Source organism: Mandrillus leucophaeus, unplaced genomic scaffold, assembly GCF_000951045.1.
Source record: "Mandrillus leucophaeus isolate KB7577 unplaced genomic scaffold, Mleu.le_1.0 Scaffold75, whole genome shotgun sequence".
NCBI lineage: Eukaryota > Metazoa > Chordata > Mammalia > Primates > Cercopithecidae > Mandrillus > Mandrillus leucophaeus.
Genome location: NW_012108141.1, coordinates 1,605,691 through 1,617,505, shown reverse-complemented (window position 1 = coordinate 1,617,505; position 11,815 = coordinate 1,605,691). Strand labels below are relative to the sequence as shown.

The window sequence follows — 11,815 nt, the reverse complement described above, 5'->3', positions numbered from 1 at the left end:
TTTGTTGTACAGATTATTTCATCACCTAGATATTCAGCCTGGTATCCATTAGGCTAATGATTAGGTGATGATGGTACCTAGTTTTTTAATTTGTTGAGCACACAATTCTTGATGACTTGGAGCTCTTTCCAAATGGACTAGACTACCAAGTAGTTCAAAAGTATTTATTTCAGATTATTAATAATGGAATTGGATTTTGTCACAGTCACAATGTAAGTCTTGGGTTTAAAGAATTATTTGTCAGTCATTGACTATCCAGATTTTTCCTGGTCCTTTCCCTTCTCCCACCCTTTGCCCTCCGGTAGGCCCCAGTGTGTGTTGTTCCCCTCTATGTGCCCTCATCATTTGGCTCCCACTTGTAAGTGACAACATGTGGTATTTGGTTTTCTGTTCCTGTTAGTTTGCTGAGGATAATGGCTTCCAACTCCATCCATGTCCCTGCAAAGGACATGACCTCATTCTTTTTTATGGCTGCATAATATTCCATGATGTATATGTATAACTCTTTTAAAAATATTTTTCTATATGATCTCTGAATTCCTTTTTTTTTTTTTTGAGATGGAGTCTTACTCTGTCACCCAGGCTGGAGTGCAGTGGTGCGATCTCGGCTCACTGCAACCTCCGCTTCCTGGGTTCAAGTGATTCACCTGCCTCAAACTCCTTAGAAGCTGTGATTACTTCATTGATATCACTTCATTACTTCATGGTGGTAGCCAGGCATGCCACCACGCCTAATTTTTTTGTATTTTTGGTAGAGATGGGGTTTTGCCATGTTGGCCAGGCTGGTCTTGAACTCCTGACCTCAGGTGATCCACCTGCCTCAGCCTCCCAAAATGCTGAGATTACAGCCATGAGCCACTGTGCCTGGCCCCTTGAATTCCTTATATTATGTTTATATTTATATTGGATATGTTTCCTTGGTAACCTTTTTTTATTTTTTAATTTTTTAAGAGACAGAGTCTCACTCTGTCACCCAGGCTGGAATGCAGTGGCATGATCATAGCTTATTGCAGCCTCCAATTCCTGGCCTCAAGCTACTGATTACAGGCATGAGCTACCATGCCTAGCTGTATTGCTTACCTTAATAACTATAGTGTTAAATAACATAGTTACTTCTTTGTAAAGTAATTATTATATTTCTAGTTCCTTTTCTCTCCCACTCACCTACCATCTGATTTCAGAAAATATCTTATTTACTTTAGTGTTTTGTTTTTTCATTTTCTTTCAAGATAAGGTCTTGCTGTGTTGCTCAGGCTGAAGTGCAGTGGCATGATCATAGCTCACCACACTCATTGCAGCCTCCAACTCCTGGGTTCAAGTGATTCTCCCACATTAGCCTCCAGAGTAGCTGGGACTGGAGGTGTGCCCAACCATACCAGCCTAAGTTTTAAAATTTTTTGTAGAGATGGGGTCTCGCTATGCGCAGGCTGGTCTCAAATTCCTGGCCTCAAGCGATTCTCTTGCTTTGTCCTCCCAAGTCACTGGGATTACAGGTGCGAGCCACTGCACCTGGTGTATATATACACTTTTATCTTGTTTACATCTTCTATATCATTTGTGCATTGTTGTATTTAAAATGTTCACTTTCTATTTTGTAACCATGATGCCCACATTTGTATAAGATTTAGTCCTGCCTTAAATAGATTCAATGCTCATGTTGTCTTTTATCTGAATGACAATTTGGTTGAGTATAACGTTCCTGGATCATACTTGGATTTTCTTGAGGATTTTGAGAGCTGTATTCTGTATTCCATTGATTTCTTTCTCTTTAAAGGTGGCAACATTTTTTTCTGGTGAGTGTTAATCTACCATTTGTGTTTCTTTCTCCCTTCTTCCTCATTTCTTACATCTTTGAATAGATCCTTGATTGGTTCCTTTTAGATTGTTTCTTATAATAAAGTCTGAGTCTTTGGAGGACTATTTGTAGGAGGTTCTGGGGAGAGGCCATGACTTTGTTCCAGGCTAGCAGGAATTTACCATAATTCACAATGGTGTTCCTTATCACATATGCCTGAGTGTAGGATTTAATTATATTAGGTTTAATTTCTCTAAAACTTGCAGTTGCAGGTTTGTTCATAACGAATTGTTTTGCCTTCTACTCTGCCTCACTGAGAGACTGTTTCCAGCAAATGTGTTTCTGTGTGATTCCTTATCCAGCCCTTCCCCACTGCTGTTTCTTGGTGCCATTCAGTTCTAGGGATGTTTTCACTGCTCTCTATGAGCCTTATTTCCATTATACATACATACATATATATATAGTTTTCCATTATATTAAAGGAGGACTTTTTTTGTCTTTTCAGGGTACGTCACTGGCTTCAGAGAACTCTTACGCTGCCAGTTTTGTAGCCACAGATGATCTTTTGGTGTCTTCCTATACTTCTGTTTGACCTTTATTACATTTAGTAGTCCCATCTCATTTGTTATGAGTAGGAGGTCATAGATTCCTCTTAGTTTAATCAAAGATGGAGTTACACTTCTTTTTCTTATTAGCTTGATTTTGTTCTCTGAGAGGAGAAAGGAGCAATATAGTCTCTTAATTGTAGTTTAAAAACCAGAATATGCTTTTACAATTTATACTGTATATGCATTTTATTTATGTTTTTATTATGCTGAGATCTATTTTAAATAATTAATTGCTAATAATTTGATCTTAGTTTATATAAACTATTTTGCATTTTAAAATAACAGCTATTTTGCATTTTTTAATAACAGCAACTGAGGCATGAAAACTTGGTGAATCTCTTGGAAGTGTGTAAGAAAAAAAAACGATGGTACCTAGTCTTTGAATTTGTTGACCACACAATTCTTGACGACTTGGAGCTCTTTCCAAATGGACTAGACTACCAAGTAGTTCAAAAGTATTTGTTTCAGATTATTAATGGAATTGGATTTTGTCACAGTCACAATGTAAGTATTGGGTTTAAATAATTTGCTTTATCACATATTTATTCATTAATTAATCCTTTAATCTGTCTTATTGATTTATGCATTTGAAAATAAGTTTCAGAAAGTCAGTATACTTTAACACTAAATACTTCATCTGTGCATCTTATTAATTGGAGTTAAATATTTGTTTTCTGGGTTTTTTTGTTTGTTTGTTTTGGTTTTTTCCGAGATGGAGTCTTGCTCTTTTGCCCAGGCTGTAGCTCAGTGGCAAGATCTCAGCTCACTGCAACTTCTGCCCCCCAGGTTCAAGTGATTCTCCTGCCTCAGCCTCTCAAGTAGCTGGGATTACAGGCATGTACCACCATGCCCGGCTAATTTTTGTATTCTTAGTAGAGATGGGGTTTCACCATGTTGTCCAGGCTGGTCTCAAAACTCCCAACCTCAGGTGATCCACCTGCCTTGGCCTCCTAAAGTGCTGGGATTACAGGCGTGAGCCACTGTGCCTGGCCCTGTTTTCTGTTCTTTTTTAAGGTAATATTTACTAAATGAAATGCACAAATTTTAAGTGATGAATCTTGAGAAATGTATAGACCCAAGGGTCTGTGTGTTTGTTAGTTTGTGTTCTCTTGCCTAATTACAAAGTGTGAATATATGAAAATTTCTATCCTTACCCTGTAGTCTATCACAATAATTTTATATACTTTGAGTATCATATAAAAGCACCTCCAAGAAGAATGACACCTATAAAGTATAAATGAATAGCTCAACACATAGATTTTGCCAGTTTTACAAAATATTTTAAATGACATTTTTTTGTGTGGTTATAAAAGTAATAAATATTAATGGTAGAAAAACTTTAAAGATAATTATAAAAGAAAGAAAAAATCATTTTACGTACCTGCCACCTAAATTGATATATTTCTTTTCGGTTATTAGTATTATTCACTGTCTTTAATTTTTTAACTGTCTTTTATTGTGTAGTTTCGTTATGTTATTCAGTTATAGTGTGAAGTCTACATATATAAAAAAATTGCTTAGTAGAGGCAGATACCTAGTTTCCACTGGAAAACACACTGCCCTTTTTTAGGAGGCCTTCCATCGTGGCCTCCTGGCAACTTTGGAATGATACAGGCTCAGAAAATCTATTCTGAGAAACCTAATTTTGAGACTATCTGTCTCTTAGGGCAGACTCACATTGACCAAACTCAGGAGACTGAGTGCCAGTTTAGTAAATTGCAAAGAGAGATAATTGTTACAGGGGTGAAATATATAAAGTAGAATAACAATAATGTTGAATTTTCAAGAAATCAGATCAGCATGAGGTGTTAGTGAATTAAATACTTAATGTATCAGTTTAAAAGATACTGATTCATCCTTCTTCATAAAAATGATGATATCTTCCCAATGGGCCTGTAATATTTGGAGTTAGGTGGCTGAATGCCCTACATTCATCTCTGTACTAAGGATAGGCTTGCCAGTGGAACCAGTAAGCAAAAAGAACCATTGTCTCTCTCACGTTAGAAGCGCATTTGAATGTTTCCTGCCTCCATTGCTTCTGTGTCCCTTTATTTTTATACTTTCATGATGAATCAACCCACATTTAACATAACACATTCTACCTTTAGATGTACAGATACATCCAGGCAGTTTAGAGTCAAGTACTGCTGGCATGGGTGCCATTCTGTGTTTAAGGAAAGAGATTTTAGGCCGGGCATGGTGGCTCATGCCTGTAATCCTAGCACTTTGTGGGGCCGAGGTGGTCTGATCCCTTAAGGTCAGGAGTTCGAAACCAGCCTGGTCAACATGGTGAAACCCCCATCTCTACTAAAAATACAAAAAAATTAGCTGGGCATGGTGGCAGGCACCTGTAATCCCAGCTACTTGGGAGGCTGAGGCAGGAGAATTGCTTGGACCCAGGAAGCAGAGGTTGCAGTGAGCTGAGATCGTGCCACTGCCTTTCAGCTTGGGCAATACAGTGAGACTCTGTCTCAAAAAAAAAAAAAAAAAAAAAAGGAGATTGTAAAATCCAGTGTTTCTCCAGGCGTGATGGCTCACGCCTGTAATTCCAGCAATTTGGAAGGCTGAGGCAGGCGGATCACCTGAGGTAGGAGTTTGAGACCAGCCTGGCCAAGATGGAGAAACCCCATCCCTACTAAAAATACAAAATTAGCTGGGTGTGGTGGGACATGCCTGTAATCCCAGCTACTTGAGAGGCTGAGGCAGGAGAATCGCTTGAACCTGGGAGGCAGAGGTTGTGGTAAGCTGAGGTTGTGCCATTGCACTCCAGCCTGGGCCACAAGAGCAAAACTCCATCTCAAAAAAAAAAAAATACCAGTGGTTTTCTGCTAAGCTTCAGAGCATTTACATATCTCTTTAAACTATAGAAAATGTGAATTTTTATGGGTAAACTGATCTCACTCTAATTTATAAACACTTGTCTCAAGGGAACATTAGTGTTATTAATGTTGCCTGGCAGTCATATTACTTTTTTTCTAGTCCATTTACTCTTTTTTTTTTTTGAGACAGAGTCTCACTCTGTCACCCATGCTGGAGTGACACGATCTTGGCTCACTGCAACCTCTGCCTCCTGGGTTCAAGCGGTTCTCCTGCCTCAGCCTCTCAAGTAGCTGGGATTACAGGTGTGCACCACCACACCTGGCTAATTTTTGTATTTTTAGTAGAGATGGGGTTTCGCCATGTTGGCCAGGCTGGTCTTGAACTTCTGGCCTCAAGTGATCGGCTCACCTCGGCCTCCCAAAGTGCTGGCATTACAGGCATGAGCCACTGTACTCAGCCTCCATTTACTCTTAAACTCTTCATAGCACCTATCCTTAGGGTTATTGTGAGAATAAAATAAGTTAAAACATGAGAAACATTTAGAATAGTGCCTGACACATAAGTATTCAAGTGTTAGCTATTATTACCATTATTATTAAAGGTATATTTTAAGGTTTTGTTTTCTGGACAGTTAACATTTCTCTTCTTAATGCAGACAGATAATGGTAGGGGCTGGAATAAATAAACACACAAATATATACATACATACATATATAAACACATATACATACACATAAGGATGAGATATTTGACTTTAAGAAAATGAAAACATTTATTCTCAAATATATTACTCATTTTTAAATGTATCTATATATGTGAACACTTGAATTTTTAAAAATATAAATATTATTTCAATCCTTTTATGAGCCAGACTGAATAACATATTTAAAACCAAATTTAAGGTTTCTGTCAATTCAAGTTTGACCCAAATAGTACAGAACATTATGAGGTTTGTAGAACCCTAAACGCCTTTTTTACTGAAATTACTAGGTATCATAATTTATTTAGGTTATACCTAGTATTAAAGACCCATATCAGAGCCTACCCTTTTCATAGTACTTTTTCTGGCCACCCCAGTCTGCAATGATGGATTTTAGGAAAAATTCAACTCATATCATCTTGGTTATACTTAGAATCTATTGTTGTTACCATAAGTTATAAGGTATTAGAGTTGGGAAGAAACACGGTGATCATGCACTTTAGCCCCCTCATTTGTGGGCTGAGAAGATAGAAAGATTGAGTTGTCTATGGCTGTACTGAAAACCAGGGACTAGACCCAGGTCTCCCAACTCCCAGTTTAGCTCTTTCTTTTTTTCTTTTTTTTTTTTTTTGAGATGGAGTCTCACTCTGTCGCCTAGGATGGAGTGCAGTGGCATGATCTCGGCTCACTGCAAGCTCCGCCTCCCAGGTTCACGCCATTCTCCCTGCCTCAGCTTCCTGAGTAGCTGGGACTACAGGCACCCACCACCACGCCAGGCTAATTTTTTGTATTTTTAGTAGAGACGGGGTTTCACTGTGTTAGCCAAGATGGTCTCGATCTCCTGACCTCATGATCCACCCACCTCGGTCTCCCAAAGTGCTGGGATTACAGGTGTGAGTCACCGTGCCTGGACCGTTTAGCTTTTTCTATCACAGCACAGATGGTCTCAGACTGGACCTGTGTCCTCATCACTGATATCTAGGGTAATAAAAGTTGGTAGCCTGTACAACATGCTCAGCAATGGCAGATTGCCATTTAGAATGCTGGTCTTCTGAAAGAGTTTAAAACAAATCTATCTTTTGTAGTTTTCAAAATACAATTTGCTTATATTAGAGAATTAGGCCTAATAATGTCTTTTGCGTAGCTGTAGATTTTTAAATATATATATATTTTTTCAGATGGTGGCTCTGTCACCCAGGCTGGAGTGCAATGGTGCAATCTTGGCTTACTGCAACCTTCTCCCTCCCAGGTTCAAGCGATTCTCCTGCCTGAGCCTTCAAAGTATCTGGGATTACAGGTGCCTGCCACCGCGCCTGGCTAATTTTTGTATTTTGACTAGAGACGAAGTTTCACCATGTTGGCCAGGCTGGTCTCAAACTCCTGACCTCAAGTGATCTGCCTGCCTTGGCCTCCCAAAGTGTTGGGATTACAGGCGTGAGCCACTGCACCCGGCCTATTTATTTTTGATTTATTGTATTTCTAAGCTGCATTTCCTCTTTCCCATTCCTCTGAGCACCAACCTAGTTTAGGCCTTTGTCACCTCATACTGGTCCCACTGCTCTTCTTCCTGCCTCTCATCTTTCTCTCTGATTTACCTCATTTATGGCCAACATCAATTTTAAATACCACATTGTCTGTCACTTCCATGGGTTCCCAGGGTCTTGCCACACTTCCTAGTATGTCAGCTGAGATATTCCTCCTCCACTTCACACAACCTGTACTCTAGAAAAAAACGTTTTCTGGCCAGGCACAGTGGCTCACGCCTGTAATCTCAGCACTTTGGGAGGCCGAGGCAGGTGGATCACCTGAGGTCAGGAGTTTGAGACCATCCTGGCCCAACATGGTGAAACCCCGTCTCTACTAAAAGTACAAAAATTAGCTGGGCATGGTGGCAGGAGCCTGTAATCCCAGCTACTCGAGAGGCTGAGACAGAAGAATCGCTTGAACCCAGGAGGCGGAGGTTGCAGTAAGCCGAAATCGCGCCTTTGTACTCCAGCCTGGGCAACAAGAGTGCTCAGCCTCCATTTACTCTTAAACTCTTCATAGCACCTATCCTTAGGGTTATTGTGAGAATAAAATAAGTTAAAACATGAGAAACATTTAGAATAGTGCCTGACACATAAGTATTCAAGTGTTAGCTATTATTACCATTATTATTAAAGGTATATTTTAAGGTTTTGTTTTCTGGACAGTTAACATTTCTCTTCTTAATGCAGACAGATAATGGTAGGGGCTGGAATAAATAAACACACAAATATATACATACATACATATATAAACACATATACATACACATAAGGATGAGATATTTGACTTTAAGAAAATGAAAACATTTATTCTCAAATATATTACTCATTTTTAAATGTATCTATATATGTGAACACTTGAATTTTTAAAAATATAAATATTATTTCAATCCTTTTATGAGCCAGACTGAATAACATATTTAAAACCAAATTTAAGGTTTCTGTCAATTCAAGTTTGACCCAAATAGTACAGAACATTATGAGGTTTGTAGAACCCTAAACGCCTTTTTTACTGAAATTACTAGGTATCATAATTTATTTAGGTTATACCTAGTATTAAAGACCCATATCAGAGCCTACCCTTTTCATAGTACTTTTTCTGGCCACCCCAGTCTGCAATGATGGATTTTAGGAAAAATTCAACTCATATCATCTTGGTTATACTTAGAATCTATTGTTGTTACCATAAGTTATAAGGTATTAGAGTTGGGAAGAAACACGGTGATCATGCACTTTAGCCCCCTCATTTGTGGGCTGAGAAGATAGAAAGATTGAGTTGTCTATGGCTGTACTGAAAACCAGGGACTAGACCCAGGTCTCCCAACTCCCAGTTTAGCTCTTTCTTTTTTTCTTTTTTTTTTTTTTTGAGATGGAGTCTCACTCTGTCGCCTAGGATGGAGTGCAGTGGCATGATCTCGGCTCACTGCAAGCTCCGCCTCCCAGGTTCACGCCATTCTCCCTGCCTCAGCTTCCTGAGTAGCTGGGACTACAGGCACCCACCACCACGCCAGGCTAATTTTTTGTATTTTTAGTAGAGACGGGGTTTCACTGTGTTAGCCAAGATGGTCTCGATCTCCTGACCTCATGATCCACCCACCTCGGTCTCCCAAAGTGCTGGGATTACAGGTGTGAGTCACCGTGCCTGGACCGTTTAGCTTTTTCTATCACAGCACAGATGGTCTCAGACTGGACCTGTGTCCTCATCACTGATATCTAGGGTAATAAAAGTTGGTAGCCTGTACAACATGCTCAGCAATGGCAGATTGCCATTTAGAATGCTGGTCTTCTGAAAGAGTTTAAAACAAATCTATCTTTTGTAGTTTTCAAAATACAATTTGCTTATATTAGAGAATTAGGCCTAATAATGTCTTTTGCGTAGCTGTAGATTTTTAAATATATATATTTTTTTTCAGATGGTGGCTCTGTCACCCAGGCTGGAGTGCAATGGTGCAATCTTGGCTTACTGCAACCTTCTCCCTCCCAGGTTCAAGCGATTCTCCTGCCTGAGCCTTCAAAGTATCTGGGATTACAGGTGCCTGCCACCGCGCCTGGCTAATTTTTGTATTTTGACTAGAGACGAAGTTTCACCATGTTGGCCAGGCTGGTCTCAAACTCCTGACCTCAAGTGATCTGCCTGCCTTGGCCTCCCAAAGTGTTGGGATTACAGGCGTGAGCCACTGCACCCGGCCTATTTATTTTTGATTTATTGTATTTCTAAGCTGCATTTCCTCTTTCCCATTCCTCTGAGCACCAACCTAGTTTAGGCCTTTGTCACCTCATACTGGTCCCACTGCTCTTCTTCCTGCCTCTCATCTTTCTCTCTGATTTACCTCATTTATGGCCAACATCAATTTTAAATACCACATTGTCTGTCACTTCCATGGGTTCCCAGGGTCTTGCCACACTTCCTAGTATGTCAGCTGAGATATTCCTCCTCCACTTCACACAACCTGTACTCTAGAAAAAAACGTTTTCTGGCCAGGCACAGTGGCTCACGCCTGTAATCTCAGCACTTTGGGAGGCCGAGGCAGGTGGATCACCTGAGGTCAGGAGTTTGAGACCATCCTGGCCCAACATGGTGAAACCCCGTCTCTACTAAAAGTACAAAAATTAGCTGGGCATGGTGGCAGGAGCCTGTAATCCCAGCTACTCGAGAGGCTGAGACAGAAGAATCGCTTGAACCCAGGAGGCGGAGGTTGCAGTAAGCCGAAATCGCGCCTTTGTACTCCAGCCTGGGCAACAAGAGCAAGACTCTGTCTTTAAAAAAAAAAAAGTTTTCCCACAATCTCTTATCTATCCCCATTTACATTCTTGCTCTCTTTGTTACATTCGCTTGGGTTGCCCTTCTTTTTCTTTATTTATCTAGGTCATACTTAGTGTTAAAGACCTATGTTAGAGCCCAACCCCTGCATAAAAATTATCCCTGACTGCCCCAGCTTCAATGATAGCCTTACTCTCTTAGTCTTGAGAAGAGTCATTAACTGAACAGTTGATTTAGTAATTTGAAAAAATATATTTTATCCAATATTTTTGATTGTTTAAATAAAATTTCAAGTATAAATGTTCTTTCTTGCCCAACTAGGTCCTAGGTTGTTTAGGGCTAGGAGCAACTTTCTATGCTTTTGTTTATATTCTTTAAAGGGACAAGATACAATGCCCTGCACAGAGCAGCTGCCCCAAAATAATTAATTTTATTTAACATCTGTCACACTCTGCTTCTTGTCTAGATCATACACAGAGATATAAAGCCAGAGAATATATTAGTCTCCCAGTCTGGCGTTGTCAAGCTATGTGATTTTGGATTTGCGCGAACATTGGCAGCTCCTGGGGAGGTTTATACTGATTATGTGGCAACCCGATGGTACAGAGCTCCAGAACTATTGGTTGGTGACGTCAAGTATGGCAAGTAAGACAGCAGTAATGGGGAGGAGTAGATTTTTACTCTTGCTTCTTGCTACAGTGGAATATGTTTATGATATAATAAATGATCTCTCTAATACTGAAAGTAAGGCTTGAGTTTCAGGGGCTGTATAAAGTGATTTGTAATCATTTTTGGTGCTTCCCCTTTAAACATTCTTGTGAAACAAGTATACTTGTTTTAGAGATGGGGAAATTAAGTGGTCCATTTTATACAGTAGATTGTAAATAGATACATTTATCACTTATAAATAGAGGTGAACATTGATTGGTTAAATGTGACATTGTTGGAATAGGGAAGATGGAGTAAGCAAGGGTGGAGGCAGAAATGTAACTAAGTAAAATGTTTTTAAAACATAAATTGTCTTCACAAGGGAATTCTTCAAAGAAGAAAGGATTGTAGCTTTTACTGCTTTTGATTGAAATCTTTCTAAAATATTTTCTACAATTTCTGTTTTCAGAGCACACTAAACATTATTTATTATTTTCTTGATTACTGAGTTCTTATTTTGCTACCATGTTATAATTTTTGTGCCATTTTATAATTCAGCAATAACCTTAAGCATTTTAAGGTAGTTGTTCCTATATCAAATGATGCTTGCGTATTCTTTGAATTCTTGTAACTGATTTTTAAGATCGTTTCAAATTTTTTATACCTAGGCTGGGCGTGGTGGCTCATGCCTTTAATCCCAGCACTTTGGGAGGCCCAGGTGGGCGGATCATGAGGTCAGGAGTTCAAGACCAGCCTGACCAACATGGTGACACCCCGTCTCTACTAAAAATACAAAAATTAGTCAGGCATGGTGGCATGCACCCGTATTCCCAGCTACTCGGGAGTCTGGGGCAGGAGAATCGCTTGAACCTGGGAGGTGGAGGTTGCAGTGAGCTGAGATTGCACCACTGCACTCCAGCCTGGGTGACAGAGTGAGATTCTGTCTCAAAAAAAAAA

General features: G+C 39.6%; 1 protein-coding gene across 2 annotated transcripts in view; it reads left to right on the top strand.

Moving 5' to 3' along the window:
- Nucleotides 1-11,815, top strand: part of CDKL2 (cyclin-dependent kinase-like 2 (CDC2-related kinase)) — a 61,057-nt gene that overhangs the window by 17,004 nt on the left and 32,238 nt on the right. For both annotated transcript variants that reach the window (XM_011966177.1, XM_011966176.1), the window contains exons 3-4: nt 2,713-2,907; nt 10,677-10,855. In XM_011966177.1, the coding sequence (XP_011821567.1) occupies nt 2,713-2,907; nt 10,677-10,855 (374 nt within the window). The remainder of the gene's footprint in view (nt 1-2,712; nt 2,908-10,676; nt 10,856-11,815) is intronic.